Source organism: Scylla paramamosain, chromosome 42, assembly GCF_035594125.1.
Source record: "Scylla paramamosain isolate STU-SP2022 chromosome 42, ASM3559412v1, whole genome shotgun sequence".
Taxonomy (NCBI): domain Eukaryota; kingdom Metazoa; phylum Arthropoda; class Malacostraca; order Decapoda; family Portunidae; genus Scylla; species Scylla paramamosain.
The window spans coordinates 9,917,400-9,941,596 of NC_087192.1; the positions used below are offsets into that span (position 1 = coordinate 9,917,400).

General features: G+C 41.9%; 3 protein-coding genes across 5 annotated transcripts in view; all 3 read left to right on the forward strand.

The window, feature by feature from the left end:
* The window catches only part of LOC135093346 (uncharacterized protein DDB_G0287625-like), a 104,274-nt gene extending 92,949 nt beyond the window's left edge, over window positions 1–11,325 (forward strand). Inside the window, exons 17-18 of one of the 3 annotated variants that reach the window (XR_010263319.1) lie at window positions 10,304–10,547; window positions 11,185–11,325. Coding sequence is in view for 2 of the 3 variants with exons in the window: in XM_063992560.1 (XP_063848630.1) it covers window positions 10,446–10,551 (106 nt within the window). In the remaining variant the exon portion in view is untranslated. The other 2 variants (XM_063992559.1, XM_063992560.1) reach the window with 2 other exon arrangements.
* Window positions 11,128–11,667, forward strand: LOC135093206 (uncharacterized). The gene is made up of 3 exons (XM_063992180.1): window positions 11,128–11,216; window positions 11,326–11,442; window positions 11,508–11,667. Exons 1-3 carry the CDS (start codon window positions 11,128–11,130, stop codon window positions 11,665–11,667), a joined length of 366 nt encoding a protein of 121 aa, XP_063848250.1.
* A 115-nt stretch (window positions 11,668–11,782) lies between these two features.
* On the forward strand, window positions 11,783–20,776 carry LOC135093207 (uncharacterized protein DDB_G0283357-like). The gene is made up of 10 exons (XM_063992181.1): window positions 11,783–11,838; window positions 12,192–12,285; window positions 12,804–12,878; window positions 17,246–17,319; window positions 19,400–19,456; window positions 19,641–19,742; window positions 19,911–19,994; window positions 20,093–20,194; window positions 20,380–20,456; window positions 20,700–20,776. Exons 1-10 carry the CDS (start codon window positions 11,783–11,785, stop codon window positions 20,774–20,776), a joined length of 798 nt encoding a protein of 265 aa, XP_063848251.1.
* The last annotated feature ends 3,421 nt before the right edge of the window (window positions 20,777–24,197 follow it).

A 24,197-nucleotide genomic window follows, 5' to 3' on the forward strand; every position in this document is an offset into this window, starting at 1 on the left:
GCAAAGAGATTATTAGTGAGCCGTTAGTTTCTGTCTTACGGAAATCACTGGAGTCGGGTGAGGTACCAGTAATGTGGAGGCAGGCTAATGTAGTACCCATCTTTAAGAAAGGAGATAAAACTTTAGCGTCTAATTATATACCTGTCAGCTTAACTTCAGTTGTAGGTAAAATGTTAGAGTCAATAATAGCGAGGAACATTAGGGAACATTTAGACAAAATAACTTGATAAATCAGTCACAGCATGGCTTCACGAAGGGGAAGTCTTTTTTTTTTTTTTTTATGTAGGAAGAGCACTGGCCAAGGGCAAAAAAATCTAATAAAAAAAGATGCCCACTGAAGTGCCAGTCCCATAAAAGGGTCAAAGCAGTGGTCAAAAATTGATGGATAAGTGTCTTGAAACCTCCCTCTTGAAGGAATTCAAGTCATAGGAAGGTGGAAATACAGAAGCAGGCAGGGAGTTCCAGAGTTTACCAGAGAAAGGGATGAATGATTGAGAATACTGGTTAACTCTTGCGTTAAAGAGGTGGACAGAATAGGGGTGAGAGAAAGAAGAAAGTCTTGTGCAGCGAGGCCGCAGAAGGAGGGGAGGCATGCAGTTAGCAAGATCAGAAGAGCAGTTAGCATGAAAATAGCGGTAGAAGATAGCTAGATATGCAACATTGCGGTGGTGAGAGAGAGGTTGAAGACAGTCAGTTAGAGGAGAGGAGTTGATGAGACGAAAAGCTTTTGATTCCACCCTGTCTAGAAGAGCAGTATGAGTGGTACCCCTCCCAGACATGTGAAGCATACTCCATACATGGACGGATTAGGCTCTTGTACAGAGGTAGCAGCTGGGGGGGTGAGAAAAACTGCCGGAGACGTCTCAGAACACCAAACTTCATAGAAGCTGTTCCCTGACAAACTTTTTACAGTACAGTTTACAGTACAGTACAGTTTTTACAGTAAGGTGTACGAAGCAGTAGATAATGGTGATAATTATGATATCTTATATCTGGACTTTAGTAAAGCATTTGATAAGGTACCCCATCAAAGGCTCCTGAGAAAGGTTAGGGCACACGGGATGTATGGGAAGGTGTTAGGTTGGATAGGGTCATGGCTTAGTGACAGGCGACAGAGAGTGGTAATAAACGGCTTGAAATCCGAGTGGGGTCATGTAATTAGTTGGGTGCCACAGGGATCAGTATTAGGGCCATTGTTATTTCTAATATATATCAATGACTTGGATAGTGGAATTAGTAGTGATATTAGTAAATTTGCGGATGACACAAAGATAGGTAGATTAATTAGGTCAGAATCGGATGCCATCGCCTTGCAAGCAGATTTAGATAGAAAGAATGAATGGACGGATAGATAGAAAATGCAATTTAATATCAAGAAATGCAAAGTGCTTAGCGTAGGTAGAGGAAACCCACACAATAGGTACACATTAGACAACCAAACTCTGGTAGGTACAGGGTACGAGAAAGATTTAGGAGTTATAGTTAACTCTGAACTCCGTCCAGGGAAACAATGCATAGAAGCCAAAAACAAGGCAAATAGGGTACTAGGATTCATTTTTAGGAGTGTTAAAAGTAGAAGGGCGGAAGTAATATTAAAGTTATACTTGGCGCTGGTCAGACCTCATCTAGACTACGCTGTGCAGTTCTGGTCCCCACTTTACAGGAAAGATATAGGTCTATTAGAATGAGTACAGAGGAGAATGACTAAAAGGATACAGGGGATGAGGAGTATTCCTTACGAGGCGAGTTTGAAGCTGTTAAATTTACATTCTTTAGAGAGACGTAGGTTAAGAGGGGGACCTGATAGAAGTATTTAAGTGGTATAAGGGTTATAACAAGGGGGATGTAGGCAAAATTCTTAGGATCAGCAACCAGGCTAGAACAAGAAATAACGGGTACAAGCTTGAAAAATTTAGGTTGAGGAAGGAGATAGGAAAAAAATTGGTTCTCAGATAGAGTGGTAGATGAGTGGAACGGACTCAGTAATCATGTTGTTAGTGCTAGGACACTGGAGAGCTTTAAGAGAAGATTAGACAAGTTTATGGATGGTGATAATAGATGGAAATAGGTAGGTGTATTTCATACAGGGACTGCCACGTGTAAGCCTGGTCGCTTCTTGCAGCTTCCCTTATTTCTTATGTTCTTATGTTCTTATGAATCATAAAGAGTAGTGAGGTGTTCTCCCTTGCAATAAACACTGCCAGTCATCAACAATAAACCTTCACGTGATTACTAACAGTAATTACCAACCGCCCTAGGCGAAGCTGTTTGTCAAAGATTCCCAAACATGTCATGTAAACTACGATGATGGTCTGCAGTACACTGATCACCGTTAATCAGAATCCCACACCTTACTTTTCTTTTACAGGTTTTGGTGATGTGACGTGGAACGATAAGACACTTGAAACAAACTCCCTTTGCCTTAATAACTTGAATTTATCTAAGGCGTCCATTCTGCTGAAGCCATTAGGCCGGGCGCACATTGAGACGCAGGCAACACAGGCGACACAGCACAGAGCAGGGCAGAAAACTGCATCTCACTGGTTTAAACCTAAGCACGCATATTGACACGCAGGACAGCACAGCACAGATGCAGACCTGTGTCGGCCTGCGCGACGCAGTCGTTCGAACGCAGTTTCCTGTGCCACGTGCGGCGCAGCTTGATAGCAACTCACTCTTTAGTACTCACAATGTCGTCCACGGAGCAACTCATAGAGGCTGTTCGCCATCAAAGAGTGCTGTATGACACTAGTCATCCTGATTATATGAGAGGAACTTATAAGGACGAGTTATGGGCAAATTCTCCATGTGTTTTCCTCTTCTCCATGTATTCACTCCTCCACACTGACCTCTTTGCTCTACAAATGTCATATAATAACATTACTTTCTCGAACTCGTTTTCTGAGTCGGAATCGGAACTAAGGTTTCCAAAGTAATTTTTGGCAACAGCCATGATCAACACTTCCGCACAGGACGACAGCCTGCTTCTCAATGTGCGCACCACGCCTGTGCTGCGCTGTGCTGCCCTGCCCTTCCCTGCCCTGCGTCTGCCCTGCTCTGTGCTGCCCTGCGTCTCAATGTGCGCCTTGCCTTACAGTCTACTGTCTGATGCAAGTCCGTATCATGATACACGCATCTCTTTCCTACAGGTTTAACCTGAACAGAGTTCCCATTATTTCCTGGCTGAGAGTTTAACACTAATTGAGTCATGGTGTTGAGACATTCCACAAAGAGGCACTGAGAGGACTTCAATTCCTTCACTGTTTTTATCAGTTCACAAGGCTCACTTTTTGTCTCACCTACATAATCAACATTAGTTGCGTTAAATGTTGCCTTCTGAAGGTTGGAACGGATGTCAGATTCCAAGTAAACGCACACATCCCTCTCCTTCAAAAGCAAGTCAATGAACACTTATAAAAGGTTGTCCGGGTCATTTATTTGTTGAGCTTCGTGAACCCACTGGTGTCGTATGTCGACTGGGTCTCCAGCGCTGAGTCTGGTCTTCAGGACGTTGGCCTTCCTCGTGAAGGTTCGCTTTGCGGCGGCACGTTCCTTGACTAGTTTCTCCATGGCACTGCACTGTTGAATTGTCTCGTCCGAGGGGATGGAAAGGCCCGCCGTATACCGGATCCTTTATTGTAGATGTACTATTCAACGTAGGGAGGTAAGCGTATCATCACATTGCACAAACATATGCTAAATATATGATAACACATCATTCACAGGTTATCCCAACAATTACTAATGAGAAAATTTCAGATTAAGAAAAGAATACTCTAAAGTAAGGTCTATCAGTACTGAACGACTTCATCAAACCAAGAAAGAGAAACAAATTGTTATTTAAGTATACACACACACATATTCTTATAATTTCTTGCTACTCATGTAATACAAGATTCTCAGAGCAGCTGTAGTCAGCCGCTGCAGTGTGTTAACCTGGAAACATCAAGCTACTACATTGTGGCCTCAATTATCATACCTCCGGTGAGGAGTTCCCCATAAGGCGAACTACCTTTAATGAGCCTCAACTGATCAATGATCGGTAATCAACACTAACAGCAAACTCAAAATTCATGGTACACAGATTCTGGAATAGATTAGAGCTCCAATTAACTGAATAGAATTATATATGAGCAGACTAATAATGTATTATCACAACATAACAAATAACTTAGTGTCGGCCAACACCCTCGGGCAAGCAGCAACAGACATCACAACAGCTCCCTGGCCCTGCATCCGTAAACCATCCTTGCCACTCAACACCCATAAGGCATTCACAGTAGTATCAGCACTCATGTAGCCAGCAATCCATGGTCAGTCACACCACTAAATAGGATCAGGGACGAGCTGGCGAGCCGGTGACCGCCGGTCAGAGAGACAGTGCCATCCTCACACTCCCCTACCCACAAGACAACTCACTAGTCAAGAGAAGTCTGAGATGCGCAACAGCGCCACGAAACTTACATCAATGTTACAACAGGTATCTCAAGTCCGAAACAATACAGTAAACATATAACACATAAAATACAATAACACATAATAACAGAACCCAACACTCAATCATACGTAATCCCGAGTGACAGCAGACATGCGTAAGTACGACCTTGCTTAATATTATCACTACAGTGTTTCACCATTTATGAATCACACTACATGTGCAATGCTTGTTTAACATGGATAAAATTATGCAACAAATTATACACAGATCACTTGATTCCCACAACTCTGTGTAACGTCATTGCAATAATCATTACGCAATAATGATACAATATATATATATATATATATATATATATATATATATATATATATATATATATATATATATATATATATATATATATATATATATATATATATATATATATATATATAAGAAACAGGACCCAAGGATCGGTGACCGCTTTAGAGCTCCTTGATCTCATCTACTATTTATTATTTGTTCTCCATGACTGTTACTCCCACAGCACTCCACAGTACCACAGGTAGAGAGACCCACAGATAGATATACGTACAGACAGGGAAAAAAATAGGTAGGTAGATGGAATGATTAATAGGCTGAGTTATTCACTGACTGGTAAAGAAATGGAGAGATGGATGGATGGAAAAAGATATATATGCTAGACAGATAGATAAATAGATAGACAGATGGATAGATAGATAGAAAGATAGATGGAGAGATGGATAGATAGGTCGATATTCCAGTCCAGTCCATATATCTATTTCATAAAAAAAATGTTATTGCTTTTTACATAATTAGAATTATGAAATAATTAAAATATGTAACATATCTTTAGCGCAATGTTAGCTCATGGTTTTATACAAATAAAATTCTTTATTTTATGGCACTAATATCATTAGCTAAAAGATTCTTAAAATCATAAGAATCGAAAATACGGTGTAACATGTCATAACAAACCTTATTGATAAACATGCATGGTTTTGTAAGTGTGCTGTATAAAGACTTTATTCTTAACCAGTTAATTAGATATCCAAATATCATCTCTGCACGCACTGTGGTCACTTTCATAATATTTCTTTTTTTTTTTTTTTATTTTCTTATGATAACCAACGGCGAACTGTTTCAGTGGTACAAATGACTTCCTCTTACGAAACCATGATTCAGCACCATAAAAATTCAAGCAATAACAAGTAAACAACTCTGAAAACACAATTTAACTGGTATTACTAAATTTCTTCAAAATACATTTAAGCTCACTATAAAAGTTATTTCTACGTCTTATAATATTTAAATTACTATATAACCCAGACATGTCTGCTCACTAACAACATTCAGTGTTTCATTTCCCAAATATATATTTGCATTTCCTTCATAATGACTTGAATTTAGATATCATGCATGCAGATTTTTCACTGTTAATAGACAAATCCAGTGCCTTAACTTCAGTGACCACAGTATTTACCAACCTATGGAGTCCACTATCAGAGGGCGACACCACCACCACGTTATCCACACAAGTGATCATATGTATGCTCAGCCTAAATACAACCTTCTGAAAAGATACCTTATTTAACACATCATCCATATATACTGAGAATAACAATGGTGACAACAATCCTCTTTGTCTAACTCCATTCTTCATTGTCCATTCACTTGACAGTTTTTAAACTTGATGATAATGTTCTGATTCGTGAAAAAATAAATAGAATATTTACAGTAAAATGAGGCACATCTTTCTTCAAGAGCTCATTAACTAGTTTAAAATTATTCATTTTATCGAACGCTTTTATCCAAAAAATCTAGAAAGCATCCATACACATTTGATCCTTCATTTATATATCTTAACACAGTTTAAGTACTAGGCAAGCAGGAGCAATAGAATAGTTTACTCTAAAACCATGCTGCCTATCGGTCAACTCAACCTTTGTAATTTTGTTTTGCAAACAATATTCAAATACCTTTAATAACACCGGGGACAAATTGATGGATCTACAGTTATTAATACAAGAACAGTCTTTATATTAATCTTTTAACAATGGTATCATAATTCCAAGATGCATTTTCTTTGGTAACCTACCATGTACGATACAAGCGGAGAATAAGCCAGCAAGTAGCTTTAACAAATCATATGTACAGTATTTTAAGTTATTTAAATGTACATTATCAGGACCAATACCACAATTAAGTTTAGATATCGCTACACACACATCCTGACTACTCATAATCAACACTATGACACCCTTACGAACATAATTTTTCAGCAAATTATACATCTTGAAATTTATAGTCATCATATATTTTTTCTAAACTTATCTGAAAACTTTTCAGTAATACAATTCAGATGACATTCGCCATATATTTTCATACCAAGAAACATTTTATTAATTTTTACTTTTCTTACCTCTTTCCAAAATAACTTAGGATTCTTGTAATATAGAGAATCTGACAACTTATCAGCTCTAATTTAAGCCTATTTTTATTTATTTATTTATTTTTTTTTTTACATGCTTCAAAGCTTGCTTGAATGCCCTTCTTAATTCCTTCATTTATCTTATTTTTCTTACCTGACAGTGAACAATCTTTTACTTTCCAGTACAAAAACCTACTACATGTTAAATAGATAAGTAGATGTACAGATAGATAGATAGATAGACAGACAGATAGATAGATAGATAGATAGATAGATAGATAGATAGATAGATAGAGAAATAAATGGATAGACAGATGAATGGTAAGGTATAAAAATACATAGATAAATGGATTCAGAACCGTATGTATATACTAAATTTGGTTTATTATTTTATCCAAGATCGTCTTCTCTTGAGGTCATAAGTCTCTCTCTCTCTCTCTCTCTCTCTCTCTCTCTCTCTCTCTCTCTCTCTCTCTCTCTCTCTCTCTCTCTCTCTCTCTCTCTCTCTCTCTCTCTCTCTCATTTATTATCTGTTTTTTTTTTTTCCAGCCACACACATCCTACCCTTCTCTCTATCTCTCTCTCTCACAAACCATTTCAGTAATATATTTTGCTTTTGCTCTTTGGTGCTCTTACCTACTTTCGTCTTTTCCCCATAAATTATCTATCCTTGTACCGCTATACTTTGACCTTTTGCTCATTAAAGCACAAAGGAGGCTGGAAAAGTCATGAGGCCTACACGTGGCAGTTCGTGTATTAAACATAACTATCTACACCTATCATTTTCACCCAATCTTTTCTTCCTTATTCTGTAACTACTATAATCTTGGTTTCTACAGTTAATTTCTATTTGTTCATTTATGATTGTTTATTTGATTAATTTTCTCTGTTCGTTTAAAAATATAAGAACATAAGAAAATAAGGGAAGCTGCAAGAAGCCATCAGGCCTACGCGAGGCAGCCCCTGTATACAACATATCTATCTTAAAAGTTTATCTAATATTCTTCTCTTCACAAACAATCTGATTAGTGAGTGCATTCTATTTATCTACCATTTTACTTTAGAGCAAGTTTCTTTCCGTTGCTTTTCTAAAATCAAACGTTATCAAGCTTAAACCCGTTTCCTCTTGTCCTGTCCTGACTATCAGCCTGAAGGATTTCGTTTGTGTCACCCTTGATAATTATATCCCAGTTGCCTTCTGAAGATCTTTGTCGGACTCCCTCCAGCCTTCGCCTCTATAAGGACTGTTACATCAAACTCCCCTTGTAAGGAATATTTCCCATCACTTGTAAATCCTTCGTTATCCTCACATCTAATATGAGGATAGGAGTGATTGCATTATAAACTTGAGCTGCTACTTACAACTTTAGAGGAATTCCCGTGGACGCTTTCTCATGTTCGCAAGATAACCTTTTACTTTTCTTTATCAATATACCTGTTTTCTGACTGCATCAAATTTCTAGTAGTATTGAAAATACTTAAGGTTAAAACTGATTTTCCTGGCTTACGATATTAATGTTATGGAAAATATAATGGATAGTTAATCTCTCCTCTTATTGTTCAAAATATTGAATGAATATATATATATATATATATATATATATATATATATATATATATATATATATATATATATATATATATATATATATATATATATATATATATAGACACACACACACACACACACACACACACCAAGAAGGCACGGGTTCGAATCCTTGGAGCGGCGAGGCAAATGGATGAGCCTCTTAATGTGTAGTCCCTGTTCACCTAGCAGCAAGTAGGTACGGGATGTAACCCGAGGTCTGTGACCTCACTGTCCCGGTGTGTGGTGTGTAAGTGGTCTCAGTCCTTCCCAAAGATCGGTCACTATTAGTTTGAGCTCTTTCCGTAGGGGAATAGCTGGTTGGGTGACCAGCAGACGACCGGAGGTGAATCACACACACACACACACACACACACACACACACACACATCTTTTAAGGAATTGATTTTATTTAGTTATTTTTTATCTTCAAGTACCAAATTTGATTCCTACATTGCAGGACCTGAATTGTTGGTGCGCTGAGTCCCGCTCGTGCTGGAGAATGGACAGGTGTAGAGGTGTGTTGTGGTGGTGGTGGGCCACCATTAAAAAATGTGATAGTTTAGCACTGTGGCGCTCTTTATCTGCACACTGCGGCATGCAACGCTCCTGCTACAGTGAATGATAAGCTGTTTTGTTGGGTTAATGTAACAGACAGCCTGGCAGATAGTGAGTACTGTGGTAACTACTTGTACTGTTATTGTGGTTTTTCATCTCTTCACAATGTAATACTGTGACTCATGAAGTGTTGTATTTATTGCCAGGCTGTCATTATACTTACTGCATGGAAATATTTTCATCTTCATTCATGTTATTGCTGAGTGGCCAAATGTTTGCAAGGAAATACAGTATGCCAGTCACAACACAACACAGGGGAGGGTTCCCACAAGCTGCTCAAGACCCAAGCATCGCTGACCGCTTTAGAGCTCCTTGACCTTATCTACTATTTATTATTTGTTCTCCATGACTGTTACTCCCACAGCACTCCACAGTACCACAGCTGATCTAATTATCCTTGTGAGAATGAACACTCACATTAAAATGGACAGCAGTAACTCTTACTGAACTTTCGGCGCGGCATATCCAGACAGGGAAATGCTGTATTCAAATATATCTTCTTGACTCCTAGCCATGTAGGGCTCAGCGGAGAGAGTGGCGGTCTTAGCAACTCTGAGTGTGGGACGCCATGATTCAAACCTGAGACTAAACACATTAATACATAATGTATTAATAAAATAATTATAATACACAGCAGTTCTTCTTTAATACATATTGCGGTGTGAACACAATATGGGGAAATAGGCTAACTTTGCAAAAATTATGTTGGGCCCTCGTGGCTCAGTGGTAGAGTGATGAACTTTAAGATTGGTGTGAGGGAAGCATGGGTTCGAACCCCACTCGGAACTTACAAAAAACTTCAAAGAGCATCCACTGCATCATCATGTGTGCTTAAAAACACACAACACGGTGATGGAGCTGCCCAGGGGAGTAGGGGAGGTGAGTGCGCAGCACCTCCCCAACCTTCCCAGGAGAGCAGGGGAGGTGTGTGCACAGCACCTCCCTAGCTTCCCCACCTTTGTCCCACCCCTTGTCCCACCATAAAAAGTAGATTCACTGACCACCAATTTGATTCCTTCAGCAACATGAGGATACACCAGACTTCCTTGATTATTTACCCATACCATACTTATCATGCTTATCCCATACCTTGTCTCACCTACAGCAGCAACATCAGGAGCAGCAGGAATATCAGTAGCAGCAGGAACAGCAGGAGCAGCAGGTGAGTGCACAACACCTCCTTACCCTTCCCATACTTATCCCATCCTTTGTCTCACCAACACAGCAGGAACATCAGGAAAAGCAGCAGCAGCAGAAACATCAGGAAAAGCAGCAGCAGCAGAAACATCAGGAGCAGCAAGTGAGTAGTGAACAGCATTTACTTACCCGCCCCATACTGATCCCACCCCTTGTCTCACCCACAACAGGAACAAAAGGAACATCAGGACTAGCAGGAGCAGCAGGAACATCAGGAGCAGCAGGAAAACCAGGAGCAGCAGGAACATCAGGAGAAACAGGAACATCCACAGGTGAGTGCACAACACCTCCCTACCCTTCCCAGACTTATCCCATCCCTTGTTTCATCCACAGCCAGAACATCAGAAGCAGCAGGAGCAGCAGGTACAAAAGGAGCATCAGGAGCAGCAGGTGAGTGCACAACTCCTCCCTACCCTTCCCATCCCTTGTCTCACCCACAGCAGGTACAGCAGGAACATCAGGAGCACCAGGAACAGCAGGACCAGCGGATACAGCAAGAAAATTAGGAGCAGTAAGAACGTCAGGTGCAGCAGGAAAATCAAGACCAATCAATAGGAGCAGCAGGTGAGTGCATAAAACATTTCTCTTCCATTGCTTATCATATCCCTAGTCTCACCCACAGCAGGAAAAGCAGAAACATCAGGAGCAGCTGGAGCAGCAGGAACATCAGGAGTAACAGGAACATCAGGAGTAACAGGAACATAAGAAGCAGCAGGAGCAGCAGGTGAGTGCACAACACCTTTCCCTACCCATACTTATCCCATCCCTTGTCTCACCTACAGCAGGAGCAGCAGATACAACAGGAACGTCAGAAGAAACGGGAATTTCAGCAGCAGCGGGAACAGCAGGTGAATGCACAATACCTCTATACCCTCCCCATACTTATCCCATCCCTTCTCTCACTCACAGGAACAGCAGGAGCATCAGGAACACAGGGAACGGTAAAGCAACAACATCAGAAGCAGCAGGAACATCAGGAGCAGCAGGTGAGTGCGCAACACCCCCCCACACATCCCATACTTATCCCATCCCTTGTCTCACCCACTGCAGGTACAGCAGGAACATCAGGAGAAGCAGGAACAGCAGGAGCATTAGATACAGCAGCAACAACAGAAGCAGCAAGAACATCAGGTGCAGCAGGAACATCAGGACCACTAGGAGCAGCAGGTGAGTGCACAACACCTCCCTACCCTTCCCATACTTATCACATCCCCTTTCTCACCCACAGCAAGAACAGAAGGGCAGCAGATACAGCAGGAAAGTAAGGAGCAGCAGGAACATCAGGAAGATCAGGAGCAGCAGGAACATCAGGAGCAGCAGGAACATCAGGAGCAACAGGAACATCAGGAGCAGCAGGAACATCAGGAGCAGCAGGAACATCAGGACCACTAAGAGCAGCAGGTGAGTGCACAACACCTCCCTACCCTTCCCATACTTATCACATCACCTGTCTCACCCACAGCAAGAACAGAAGGGCAGCAGATACAGCAGGAAAGTAAGGAGCAGTATGAGCAACAGTAGCATCAGGAGCAGCAGGAACATCAGGAGCAACATGAGCAGCAGGTGAGTGCAAAACACCTTCTTACCTTTCCCATACTTATCCCATCATTTGTCTCACCCAGCGCAGGTACAGCAGGAGCAGCAGATACAGCAGGAACATCAGGAACAAGAAGAGTAGCAGGTGAGTGCTCAACACCTCTTTACCCTTACCATACTCATCCCATCCTTTGTCTCACCAACAAAGCAGGTACACAGGAACATCAGAAGCACCAGGGAAAGCAGGAGAAATAGATACAGCGGGAACATCAGGAGCAGCAGGAAAAGCAGGAGCAGCAGATACAGCAGGAACATCAGGAGCAGCAAGTGAGTGCACACCACCTACTTACCTTCCCCATACTGATCCCATCCCACAACAGGAAAATCAGGAGCAGCAGGAGCGAACAGCAGGGGCAGCACGTGCAGCAGGAACATCAGGAGCAACAGGAACTTCAGGAGCAGCAGAAGCAACAGGTGAGTGCACATCACCTCCCTACACTTTCCATACTTATCCCATTCTTTGTCTCACCAAAACAAGGTACAGCATGAGCATCAGGAGGAGCAGGAACAGCAGAAGCAATAGATACATCAAGAACATCAGCAGCAGCAGGAGCAGCAGGTGAGTACACAATACCTTAACCTTCCCATACTTATCCCATCCCTTGTCTTACTCACAGTAGGAAATGTAGGAACATTAGGAGCAGCAGGAACAGCAGGAGCAGCATGAACATCAGGAGCAACAGGAACATCAGGATCAGTAGGAGCAGCAGGTGAGTGCACAACAACTCCCTAACCTTTCCATACTTATCCAATCCCTTATCTCCCTCAGCAGATACAGTAGGAGCAGCAGCAACATAAGGAGCAGCACGAACATCAGGAACAGCAGGAGCAGCAGGAATATAAGTAGCAACAAAAACAGCAGGAGCAGCAGGTGAGTGCACAACACCTCCCTTCCATTCCCATGCTTATCCCATCCCTTGTCTCTCCCACAGCAGGTACATCAGGAGCAGCAGGAACATCACGAGCAGCAGGAACAGCAGCTGCAGCAAGTAAAACAGGAGAAGCAGGTGAGCACACAACACTTCCCTACAATTCCCATAATTATCCCATTCCTTGTCTCACCCACAACAGGAGGAGGATCAGCAGGAGCAGCAGTTTCAGGAGCATCAGGTGAGTGTGCCCTACCCTCTCCATACTTATCCCATCCCTTGTCTCACCCACTGAACGTACAGCAGCAGGTGAGGGCGTCACATAACCCTGCCTTCCCTACTCCATATCCCATCTCTTGTCGCAACAAGAGCATCGTAAATAGGAACAGCAGGAACAGCAGGAAGAACAAGAGCACTAGGTGAGAGCTAAACACCTCCCTGCCTTCCCCACCACTGCCTTACCTGCCTTACCCCCTCAATCAGATTTAAGGAAGAGGAAATGCCTCATCAGATGACACTAATAAAAATAGGACCGTATGTAGATTAGATATGATACAAGTAAACATCACCTCTTTCTTACTTTCCTCTCAAATTCCATGTTGCTTTTTTTCTATACAACTTAGTATCATTTCCTTTTTCCGGCCAGCCTCGGCTTGAGGGATGGTGGGGGTGGGGAGTAGCCTTCTCATGCGCTATCCTGTCTCTCTCACTAACAGTTAGAATAGAATACTTACCCAGATAGCCAAGTAAGAATCTCTGGGTCTGTTGCTATTTGCTCCTCCTTTGTATTCCTTTGCATTACTCCTACTGGTCCTCCTTCTCCTCCTCCTCTTCCTCCTCCTCGTCTTCCTCCTCCTCCTCCTCCTGCTCCTCCTCCTCCTCCTCCTCCTCCTCCTCCACCTCATCTTCCTCCTTCTCCTGCTCCTCCTCCTCCCCCTCCTCCTCCTCCTCCTCCTTTTCCTCTTTTCATTTTCCTCCTCCTTTTCCTCCTCCTCCTCCTCCTCCTCCTCCTTTTCCTCTTTTCCTTTTCCTCCTCCTTTTCCTCCACCTCCTCCTCCTCCTCCTTCTCTTCCTCCTCCTCTTCTTCTTCTTCTTCTTCTTCTTCTTCTTCTTCTTCTTCTTCTTCTTCTTCTTCTTCTACTACTACTATTACTCCTTCTACTATTACTTTTTCTACTATTACTTCTTCTTCGTCTTCGTCTTCGTCTTCTTCTTCTTCTTCTCCTTCTTCTTCTTCTTCTTCTCCTCTTCTTCTTCTTCTTCTTTTCCTCTTCCTCCTCGTCCTCGTCCTCGTCCTCGTCCTCTTCCTCCTCGTCCTCGTCCTCGTCCTCCTCCTCCTCTTCCTCCTTCTCCTTTTCCTCCTCTTCCTCTTTTTTTATTTCTATTGTGAAGACCTGTAACTGTGGTGCAAACTTTTCTCAAAGAGAGGTATATAGATATATGACAGACAGACTGATGGACAGGTAGAGAGACCCACAGATAGATATACGTACAGACAGGGAAAAAAATAGGTAGGTAGATGGAATGATTAATAGGCTGAGTTATTGACTGACTGGTAAAGAAATGGAGAGATGGATGGATGGAAAAAGATATATATGCTAGACAGATAGATAAATAGATAGACAGATGGATAGATAGATAGAAAGATAGATGGTTAGATGGATAGATAGGTCGATATTCCAGTCCAGTCCATATATCTATTTCATAAAAAAAATGTTATTGCTTTCTACATAATTAGAATTATGAAATAATTAAAATATGTAACATATCTTTAGCGCAATGTTGGCTCATGGTTTTATACAAATAAATTTCTTTATTTTATGGCACTAATATCATTAGCTAAAAGATTCTTAAAATCATAAGAATTGAAAATACTGTGTAACATGTCATAACAAACCTTATTGATAAACATGCATGGTTTTGTAAGTGTGCTGTATAAAGACTTTATTCTTAACCAGTTAATTAAATATCCAAATATCATCTCTGCACGCACTGTGGTCACTTTCATAATATCTTTTTTTTCTTTTTAATGGTCTTATGATAACCAACGGCGAACTGTTTCAGTGGTACAAATGACTTCCTCTTACGAAACCATGATTCAGCACCATAAAAATTCAAGCAATAACAAGTAAACAACTCTGAAAACACAATTTAACTGGTATTACTAAATTTCTTCAAAATACATTTAAGCTCACTATAAAAGTTATGTCTACGTCTTATAATATTTAAATTACTATATAACCCAGACATGTCTGCTCACTAACAACATTCAGTGTTTCATTTCCCAAATATATATTTGCATTTCCTTCATAATGACTTGAATTTAGATATCATGCATGCAGATTTTTCACTGTTAATAGACAAATCCAGCGCCTTAACTTCAGTGACCACAGTATTTACCAACCTATGGAGTCCACTATCAGAGGGCGACACCACCACCACGTTATCCACACAAGTGATCATATGTATGCTCAGCCTAAATACAACCTTCTGAAAAGATACCTTATTTAACACATCATCCATATATACTGAGAATAACAATGGTGACAACAATCCTCTTTGTCTAACTCCATTCTTCATTGTCCATTCACTTGACAGTTTTTAAACTTGATGATAATGTTCTGATTCCTGAAAAAATAAATAGAATATTTTCAGTATAATGAGGCACATCTTTCTTCAAGAGCTCATTAACTAGTTTAAAATTATTCATTTTATCGAACGCTTTTATCCAAAAAATCTAGAAAGCATCCATACACATTTGATCCTTCATTTATATATCTTAACACAGTTTAAGTACTAGGCAAGCAGGAGCAATAGAATAGTTTACTCTAAAACCATGCTGCCTATCGGTCAACTCAACCTTTGTAATTTTGTTTTGCAAACAATATTCAAATACCTTTAATAACACCGGGGACAAATTGATGGATCTACAATTATTAATACAAGAACAGTCTTTATATTAATCTTTTAACAATGGTATCATAATTCCAAAATGCATTTTCTTTGGTAACCTACCATGTACGATACAAGCGGAGAATAAGCCAGCAAGTAGCTTTAACAAATCATATGTACAGTATTTTAAGTTATTTAAATGTACATTATCAGGACCAATACCACAATTAAGTTTAGATATCGCTACACACACATCCTGACTACTCATAATCCCCACTATGTCACCCTTACGAACATCATTTTTCAGCAAATTATACATCTTGAAATTTATAGTCATCATATATTTTTTTCTAAACTTATTTGAAAACTTTTCGATAATACAATTCAGATGACATTCGCCATATATTTTCATACCATGAAACATTTTATTAATTTTTACTTTTCTTACCTCTTTCCAAAATAACTTAGGATTCTTGTAATATAGAGAATCTGACAACTTATCAGCTCTAATTTAAGCCTATTTTTATTTATTTATTTATTTTTTTTTTTTTTTACATGCTTCAAAGCTTGCTTGAATGCCCTTCTTAATTTCTTAAATTATCTTATTTTCTTACCTGACAGTGAACAATCTTTTACTTTCCAGTACAAAAACCTACTACATGTTAGATAGATAAGTAGATGTACAGATAGATAGATAGATAGACAGACAGAAAGATAGATAGATAGATAGATAGATAGATAGATAGAGAAATAAATGGATAGACAGATGAATGGTAAGGTATAAAAATGCATAGATGAATGGATTCAGAACCGTATGTATATACTAAATTTGGTTTATTATTTTATCCAAGATCGTCTTCTCTTGAGGTCATAAGTCTCTCTCTCTCTCTCTCTCTCTCTCTCTCTCTCTCTCTCTCTCTCTCTCTCTCTCTCTCTCTCTCATTTATTATCTGTTTTTTTTTTTTTTCCAGCCACACACATCCTACCCTTCTCTCTATCTCTCTCTCTCACAAACCATTTCAGTAATATATTTTGCTTTTGCTCTTTTGTGGTCTTACCTACTTTCGTCTTTTCCCCACAAATTATCTATACTTGTACCGCTATACTTTGACCTTTTGTTCATTAAAGCACAAAGGAGGCTGGAAAAGTCATGAGGCCTACACGTGGCAGTCCGTGTATTAAACATAACTATCTACACCTATCATTTTCACCCAATCTTTTCTTCCTTATTCTGTAACTACTACAATCTTGGTTTCTACAGTTAATTTCTATTTGTTCATTTATGATTGTTTATTTGATTAATTTTCTCTGTTCGTTTAAAAATATAAGAACATAAGAAAATAAGGGAAGCTGCAAGAAGCCATCAGGCCTACGCGAGGCAGCCCCTGTATACAACATATCTATCTTAAAAGTTTATCTAATATTCTTCTCTCCACAAACAATCTGATTAGTGAGTGCATTCTATTTATCTACCATTTTACTTTAGAGCAAGTTTCTTTCCGTCGCTTTTCTAAAATCAAACGTTATCAAGCTTAAACCCGTTTCCTCTTGTCCTATCCTGACTATCAGTCTGAAGGATTTCGTTTGTGTCACCCTTGATAATTATATCCCAGTTGCCTTCTGAAGATCTTTGTCGGAATCCCTCCAGCCTTCGCCTCTATAAGGACTGTTACATCAAACTCCCCTTGTAAGGAATATTTCCCATCACTTGTAAATCCTTCGTTATCCTCACATCTAATATGAGGATAGGAGTGATTGCATTATAAACTTGAGCTGCTACTTACAACTTTAGAGGAATTCCCGTGGACGCTTTCTCATGTTCGCAAGATAACCTTTTACTTCTCTTTATCAATATACCTGTTTTCTGACTGCATCAAATTTCTAGTAGTATTGAAAATACCTAAGGTTAAAACTGATTTTCCTGGCTTACGATATTAATGTTATGGAAAACATAATGGATAGTTAATCTCTCCTCTTACTGCTCAAGATATTGAATGAATATATATATATATATATATATATATATATATATATATATATATATATATATATATATATATATATATATATATATATATATATATATATATATATATATATATATATATAGACACACACACACACACACACCAAGAAGGTCCGGGTTCGAATCCTGGGAGCGGCGAGGCAAATGGATGAGCCTCTTAATGTGTAGTCCCTGTTCACCTAGCAGCAAGTAGGTACGGGATGTAACCCGAGGTCTGTGACCTCACTGTCCCGGTGTGTGGTGTGTAAGTGGTCTCAGTCCTTCCCAAAGATCGGTCACTATTAGTTTGAGCTCTTTCCGTAGGGGAATAGCTGGTTGGGTGACCAGCAGACGACCGGATCACACACACACACACACACACACACACACACACACACACACACACACACACACACACACACACACATCTTTTAAGGAATTAATTTTATTTAGTTATTTTTTATCTTCAAGTACCAACTTTGATTCCTACATTGCAGGACCTGAATTGCTGGTGCGCTGAGTCCCGCTCGTGCTGGAGAATGGACAGGTGTAGAGGTGTGTTGTGGTGGTGGTGGGCCACCATTAAAAAATGTGATAGTTTAGCACTGTGGCGCTCTTTATCTGCACACTGCGGCATGCAACGCTCCTGCTACAGTGAATAATAAGCTGTTTTGTTGTGTTAATGTAACAGACAGCCTGGCAGATAGTGAGTACTGTGGTAACTACTTGTACTGTTATTGTGGTTTTTCATCTCTTCACAATGTAATACTGTGACTCATGAAGTGTTGTATTTATTGCCAGGCTGTCATTATACTTACTGCATGGAAATATTTTCATCTTCATTCATGTTATTGCTGAGTGGCCAAATATTTGCAAGGAAATACAGTATGCCAGTCACAACACAACACAGGGGAGGGTTCCCACAAGCTGCTCAAGACCCAAGGATCGCTGACCGCTTTAGAGCTCCTTGACCTTATCTACTATTTATTATTTGTTCTCCATGACTGTTACTCCCACAGCACTCCACAGTACCACAGCTGATCTAATTATCCTTGTGAGAATGAACACTCACATTAAAATGGACAGCAGTAACTCTTACTGAACTTTCGGCGCGGCATATCCACAGACAGGGAAATGCTGTATTCGAATATATCTTCTTGACTCCTAGCCATGTAGGGCTCAGCGGAGAGAGTGGCGGTCTTGGCAACTCTGAGTGTGGGACGCCATGATTCAAACCTGAGACTAAACACATTGATACATAATGTATTAATAAAATAATTATAATACACAGCAGTTCTTCTTTAACACATATTGCGGTGTGAACACAATATGGGCAAATAGGCTAACTTTGCAAAAATTATGTTGGGCCCTCGTGGCTCAGTGGTAGAGTGATGAACTTTAAGATTGGTGTGAGGGAAGCATGGGTTCGAACCCCACTCGGAACTTACAAAAAACTTCAAAGAGCATCCACTGCATCATCATGTGTGCTTAAAAACACACAACACGGTGATGGAGCTGCCCAGGGGAGTAGGGGAGGTGAGTGCGCAGCACCTCCCCAACCTTCCCAGGAGAGCAGGGGAGGTGTGTGCACAGCACCTCCCTAGCTTCCCCACCTTTGTCCCACCCCTTGTCCCACCATAAAAAGTAGATTCACTGACCACCAATTTGATTCCTTCAGCAACATGAGGATACACCAGACTTCCTTGATTATTTACCCATACCATACTTATCATGCTTATCCCATACCTTGTCTCACCTACAGCAGGAACATCAGGAGCAGCAGGAATATCAGTAGCAGCAGGAACAGCAGGAGCAGCAGGTGAGTGCACAACACCTCCTTACCCTTCCCATACTTATCCCGTCCTTTGTCTCACCAACACAGCAGGAACGTCAGGAAAAGCAGCAGCAGATATAGCAGAAACATCAGGAGCAGCAAGTGAGTAGTGAACAGCATTTACTTACCCGCCCCATACTGATCCCACCCCTTGTCTGACCCACAACAGGAACAAAAGGAACATCAGGACTAGCAGGAGCAGCAGTAACATCAGGAGCAGCAGGAAAACCAGGAGCAGCAGGAACATCAGGAGAAACAGGAACATCCACAGGTGAGTGCACAAAACCTCCCTACCCTTCCCAGACTTATCCCATCCCTTGTTTCATCCACAGCCAGAACATCAGAAGCAGCAGGAGCAGCAGATACAAAAGGAGCATCAGGAGCAGCAGGTGAGTGCACAACTTCTCCCTACGCCTCCCATCCCTTGTCTCACCCACAGCAGGTACAGCAGGAACATCAGGAGCACCAGGAACAGCAGGACCAGCGGATACAGCAAGAAAATTAGGAGCAGTAAGAACGTCAGGTGCAGCAGGAAAATCAAGACCAATCAATAGGAGCAGCAGGTGAGTGCATAAAACATTTCTCTTCCATTGCTTATCATATCCCTAGTCTCACCCACAGCAGGAAAAGCAGAAACATCAGGAGCAGCTGGAGCAGCAGGAACATCAGGAGTAAAAGGAACATCAGGAGTAACAGGAACATAAGAAGCAGCAGGAGCAGCAGGTGAGTGCACAACACCTTTCCCTACCCATACTTATCCCATCCCTTGTCTCACCTACATCAGGAGCAGCAGATACAACAGGAACGTCAGAAGAAACGGGAATTTCAGCAGCAGCGGGAACAGCAGGTGAATGCACAATACCTCTATACCCTCCCCATACTTATCCCATCCCTTCTCTCACTCACAGGAACAGCAGGGGCATCAGGAACACAGGGAACGGTAAAGCAACAACATCAGAAGCAGCAGGAACATCAGGAGCAGCAGGTGAGTGCGCAACACCCCCCCCACACATCCCATACTTATCCCATCCCTTGTCTCATCCACTGCAGGTACAGCAGGAACATCAGGAGAAGCAGGAACAGCAGGAGCATTAGATACAACAGCAACAACAGAAGCAGCAAGAACATCAGGTGCAGCAGGAACATCAGGACCACTAGGAGCAGCAGGTGAGTGCACAACACCTCCCTACCCTTCCCATACTTATCACATCCCCTTTCTCACCCACAGCAAGAACAGAAGGGCAGCAGATACAGCAGGAAAGTAAGGAACAGCAGGAACATCAGGAAGATCAGCAGCAGCAGTAACATCAGGAGCAGCAGGAACATCAGGAGCAGCAGGAACATCAGGAGCAGCAGGAACATCAGGAGCAGCAGTAACATCAGGAGCAGCAGGAACATCAGGAGCAGCAGGAAGATCAGGAGCAGCAGGAACATCAGGAGCAGCAGTAACATCAGGAGCAGCAGGAACATCAGGAGCAGCAGGAACATCAGGAGCAACATGAGCAGCAGGTGAGTGCAAAACACCTCCTTACCTTTCCCATACTTATCCCATCATTTGTCTCACCCACAGCAGGTACAGCAGGAGCAGCAGATAAAACAAGAACATTAGGAACTGCAGGAGTAGCAGGTGAGTGCTCAACACCTCCTTACCCTTACCATACTCATCCCATCCTTTGTCTCACCAACAAAGCAGGTACACAGGAACATCAGGAGCACCAGGGAAAGCAGGAGAAATAGATACAGAGGGAGCATCAGGAGCAGCAGTGAAAGCAGGAGCAGCAGATACAGCAGGAACATCACGAGGAGCAGGAACAGCAGAAGCAACAGATACATCAAGAACATCAGGAGCAGCAGGAGTAGGTGAGTACACAGTACCTTAACCTTCCAATACTTATCCCATCCCTTGTCTTACCCACAATAGGAAAAGCAGGAACATCACGAGCAGCAGGAACATCAGGAGAAACAGGAACATCAGGATCAGTAGGAGCAGCAGGTGAGTGCACAACAACTCCTTAACCTTTCCATACTTATCCAATCCCTTATCTCCCTCAGCAGATACAGTAGGAGCAGCAGCAACATAAGGAGCAGCACGAACATCAGGAACAGCAGGAGCAGCAGGAATATAAGTAGCAACAAAAACAGCAGGAGCAGCAGGTGAGTGCACAACACCTCCCTGCCATTCCCATGCTTATCCCATCCCTTGTTTCTCCCACAGCAGGTACATCAGCAGCAGCAGGAGCAGCAGGAGCAGCAGGTGAGTGCACAGCACCTCCCTACCATTCCTATGCTTATCCCATCCCTTGTCTCTGTCACAGCAGGTACATCAGGAGCAGCAGGAACATCACGAGCAGCAGGAACAGCAGGTTCAGCAGTTAACACAGGAGAAGCAGGTGAGCACACAACACTTCCCTACCATTCCCATAATCATCCCATTCCTTGTCTCACCCACAACAGGAGGAGGAGCAGCAGGAGCAGCAGTTTCAGGAGCATCAGGTGAGTGTGCCCTACCCTCTCCATACTTATCCCATCCCTTGTCTCACCCACTGAACGTACAGCAGCAGTTGAGGGCGTCACATAACCCTGCCTTCCCTACTTCCAATCCCATCTCTTGTCGCAACAAGAGCATCGTAAATAGGAACAGTAGGAACAGCAGGAAGAACAAGAGCACTAGGTGAGAGCTAAACACCTCCCTGCCTTCCCCACCACTATTCCATCCCTTGTCCCAGCAGGAGCATCACAACCAAGAGCAGCAGGTACAGCAGCAGCAGTAGGATCATCAAGAGCAGCAGGTACTGCAGGAGCACACATCAGGAGTAGCAGAAACAGCAGGTACGAAAGGAGGTACAGCAGCAGCAGCAGCACCCCCACAAACAGCAGCAGCAGATAAAGCAGATGTAGCAGCACCAGCAGCAGATGCAATAGCAGGCGCAAGAGCAGCAGCAGCAGCATCAGATGCTTTTCTCCTCTTTCTCCTCCTCCTCCTCCTGGTTCTTCTCTTCCTTCTCCGTCTCGCCGCTCGCCTGAGTTCTTAACTCTCAGAGAGTGAGAGTACCCAACGCAACTCCCCTTCAACCTTTAAGCTGTTTCTTTATATCGATAGTCCCATATAGATTAGTCCCATACCCTTCCACCAGGTCAATGTAAACAGCTCTTGTTGACAGGTAAATAAAAATTACTCCTTATAAGCATCGCGCTTAGTACGTCTTTTGACCGTGTCCTTAACCATGAAGGGTCCAAAGAGATCCGAAGCGGTGTTCATGAATGGCGGTGACGGTTTCAAGCGCTCTGGGGGGAAGTTGACCCATTATTTGATCTTCAGCAATTTTCTTCAGCCTCCGACAATAAGTGCATTTCCCCTCAACCAACCTTATAAGTTTGTGAACAGTAGGAATCCAGAATTTAGTTTGTATTTTGGCAAGGGTGGATTCAATGCCAGAATGGTCAGCCTCATGCGCATATCTCACATATAACGTTGTAAAGGGATGGTTGGGAGGCAGCAGAATATACTCATTTTGATTGTAATAGTCTTTTAACCACTTAGGGATGCGCTCTCCTACTGTGATGATGTCATCCTCTCTCAGGACTGGTCCCAACCGACGGTAATGATTTTCCCAATCTGGATGTAAAGCAGTGTGCACCCGCTTTGTCCACCAACTCTCAGCTGTTAATAAGTCATCAGCGGATGGGAAACAGAAATTGCACCAAGGGACTTGTTCTTTTAGGCATTTAGGATTCTACTAGTTACCCTCATCATTTTTCCGGAACTACCAAACCTGTTCACATCGATAATGTCAATATCATCTACAGCAGACTGGGTGTGCGCGATCGATGTCTCAATCCGGTCTGGCAACTCATCTACCAGATCTTTTCGCAAAGGCCATTCTTCTACTGGATGAGAGAGGAACTCTGGTCCCCTTTGCCACGTAGAATTACTGTGCATATTGTAAACCCTTCGTTATTAGTTCCACCTCCCGGTCCCCCTTCAAACTAAAGACCTTGTTCCCGTGCACACAGTTGCCACATTTACATCAGGAACATTTTGGACTACAGGATATTCCCAGACTTTCCACTGAAAAGAAGTATTCCAGATCATCTTTGGTCCTTGATTTAGTCATCGGTTCAGTATACTGATAGTCTTCAACGCTAACATGGTTGACTCGCACGTGTGTGGGGGTTGACATGTTCGCAACTCCTAGGGACGGGTGAGATCCCCTCAGCACATACCAGAAGGAATTCTTCATTAACTGGAGATTTCCGGTAGTCTCATCAACTTGAGGGAACTTGCCTGGGAAAAAGCTGAACAAGCGTCTGATGGTTCACCTTCACTACTGAGGCTGTCACCTCATCAGTGCCACACGCTGATATACACCAAGTATTTCCAGCCAAGTCTAGAAGGGGTACATCATACATATGAGAGTTAACAGTCTCCCTTTGGTTCCCAACTTTTGTTATGTCAAGTGCAAGTTCTCTCCCGTGCACAATTAGTGCGGATGAGTGAGATGTTGGAACCTTAATCTTTTAAAACAGGTAGTCGTAGAACCCACAAGGGGGAATAATATTCTAGATTTAATTCTTACTAACAGGGAGGAAGCAGTCACGCAGGTAGAGGTTGGAGGACAGCTAGGTAACAGTGACTATAGGGAAATTAGGTACAATTTAGAATGGGAAGAAACTGTTAGAAACAAAAACACTAGTAAAATACCTGACTTTAGGAGAGCAGATTTTG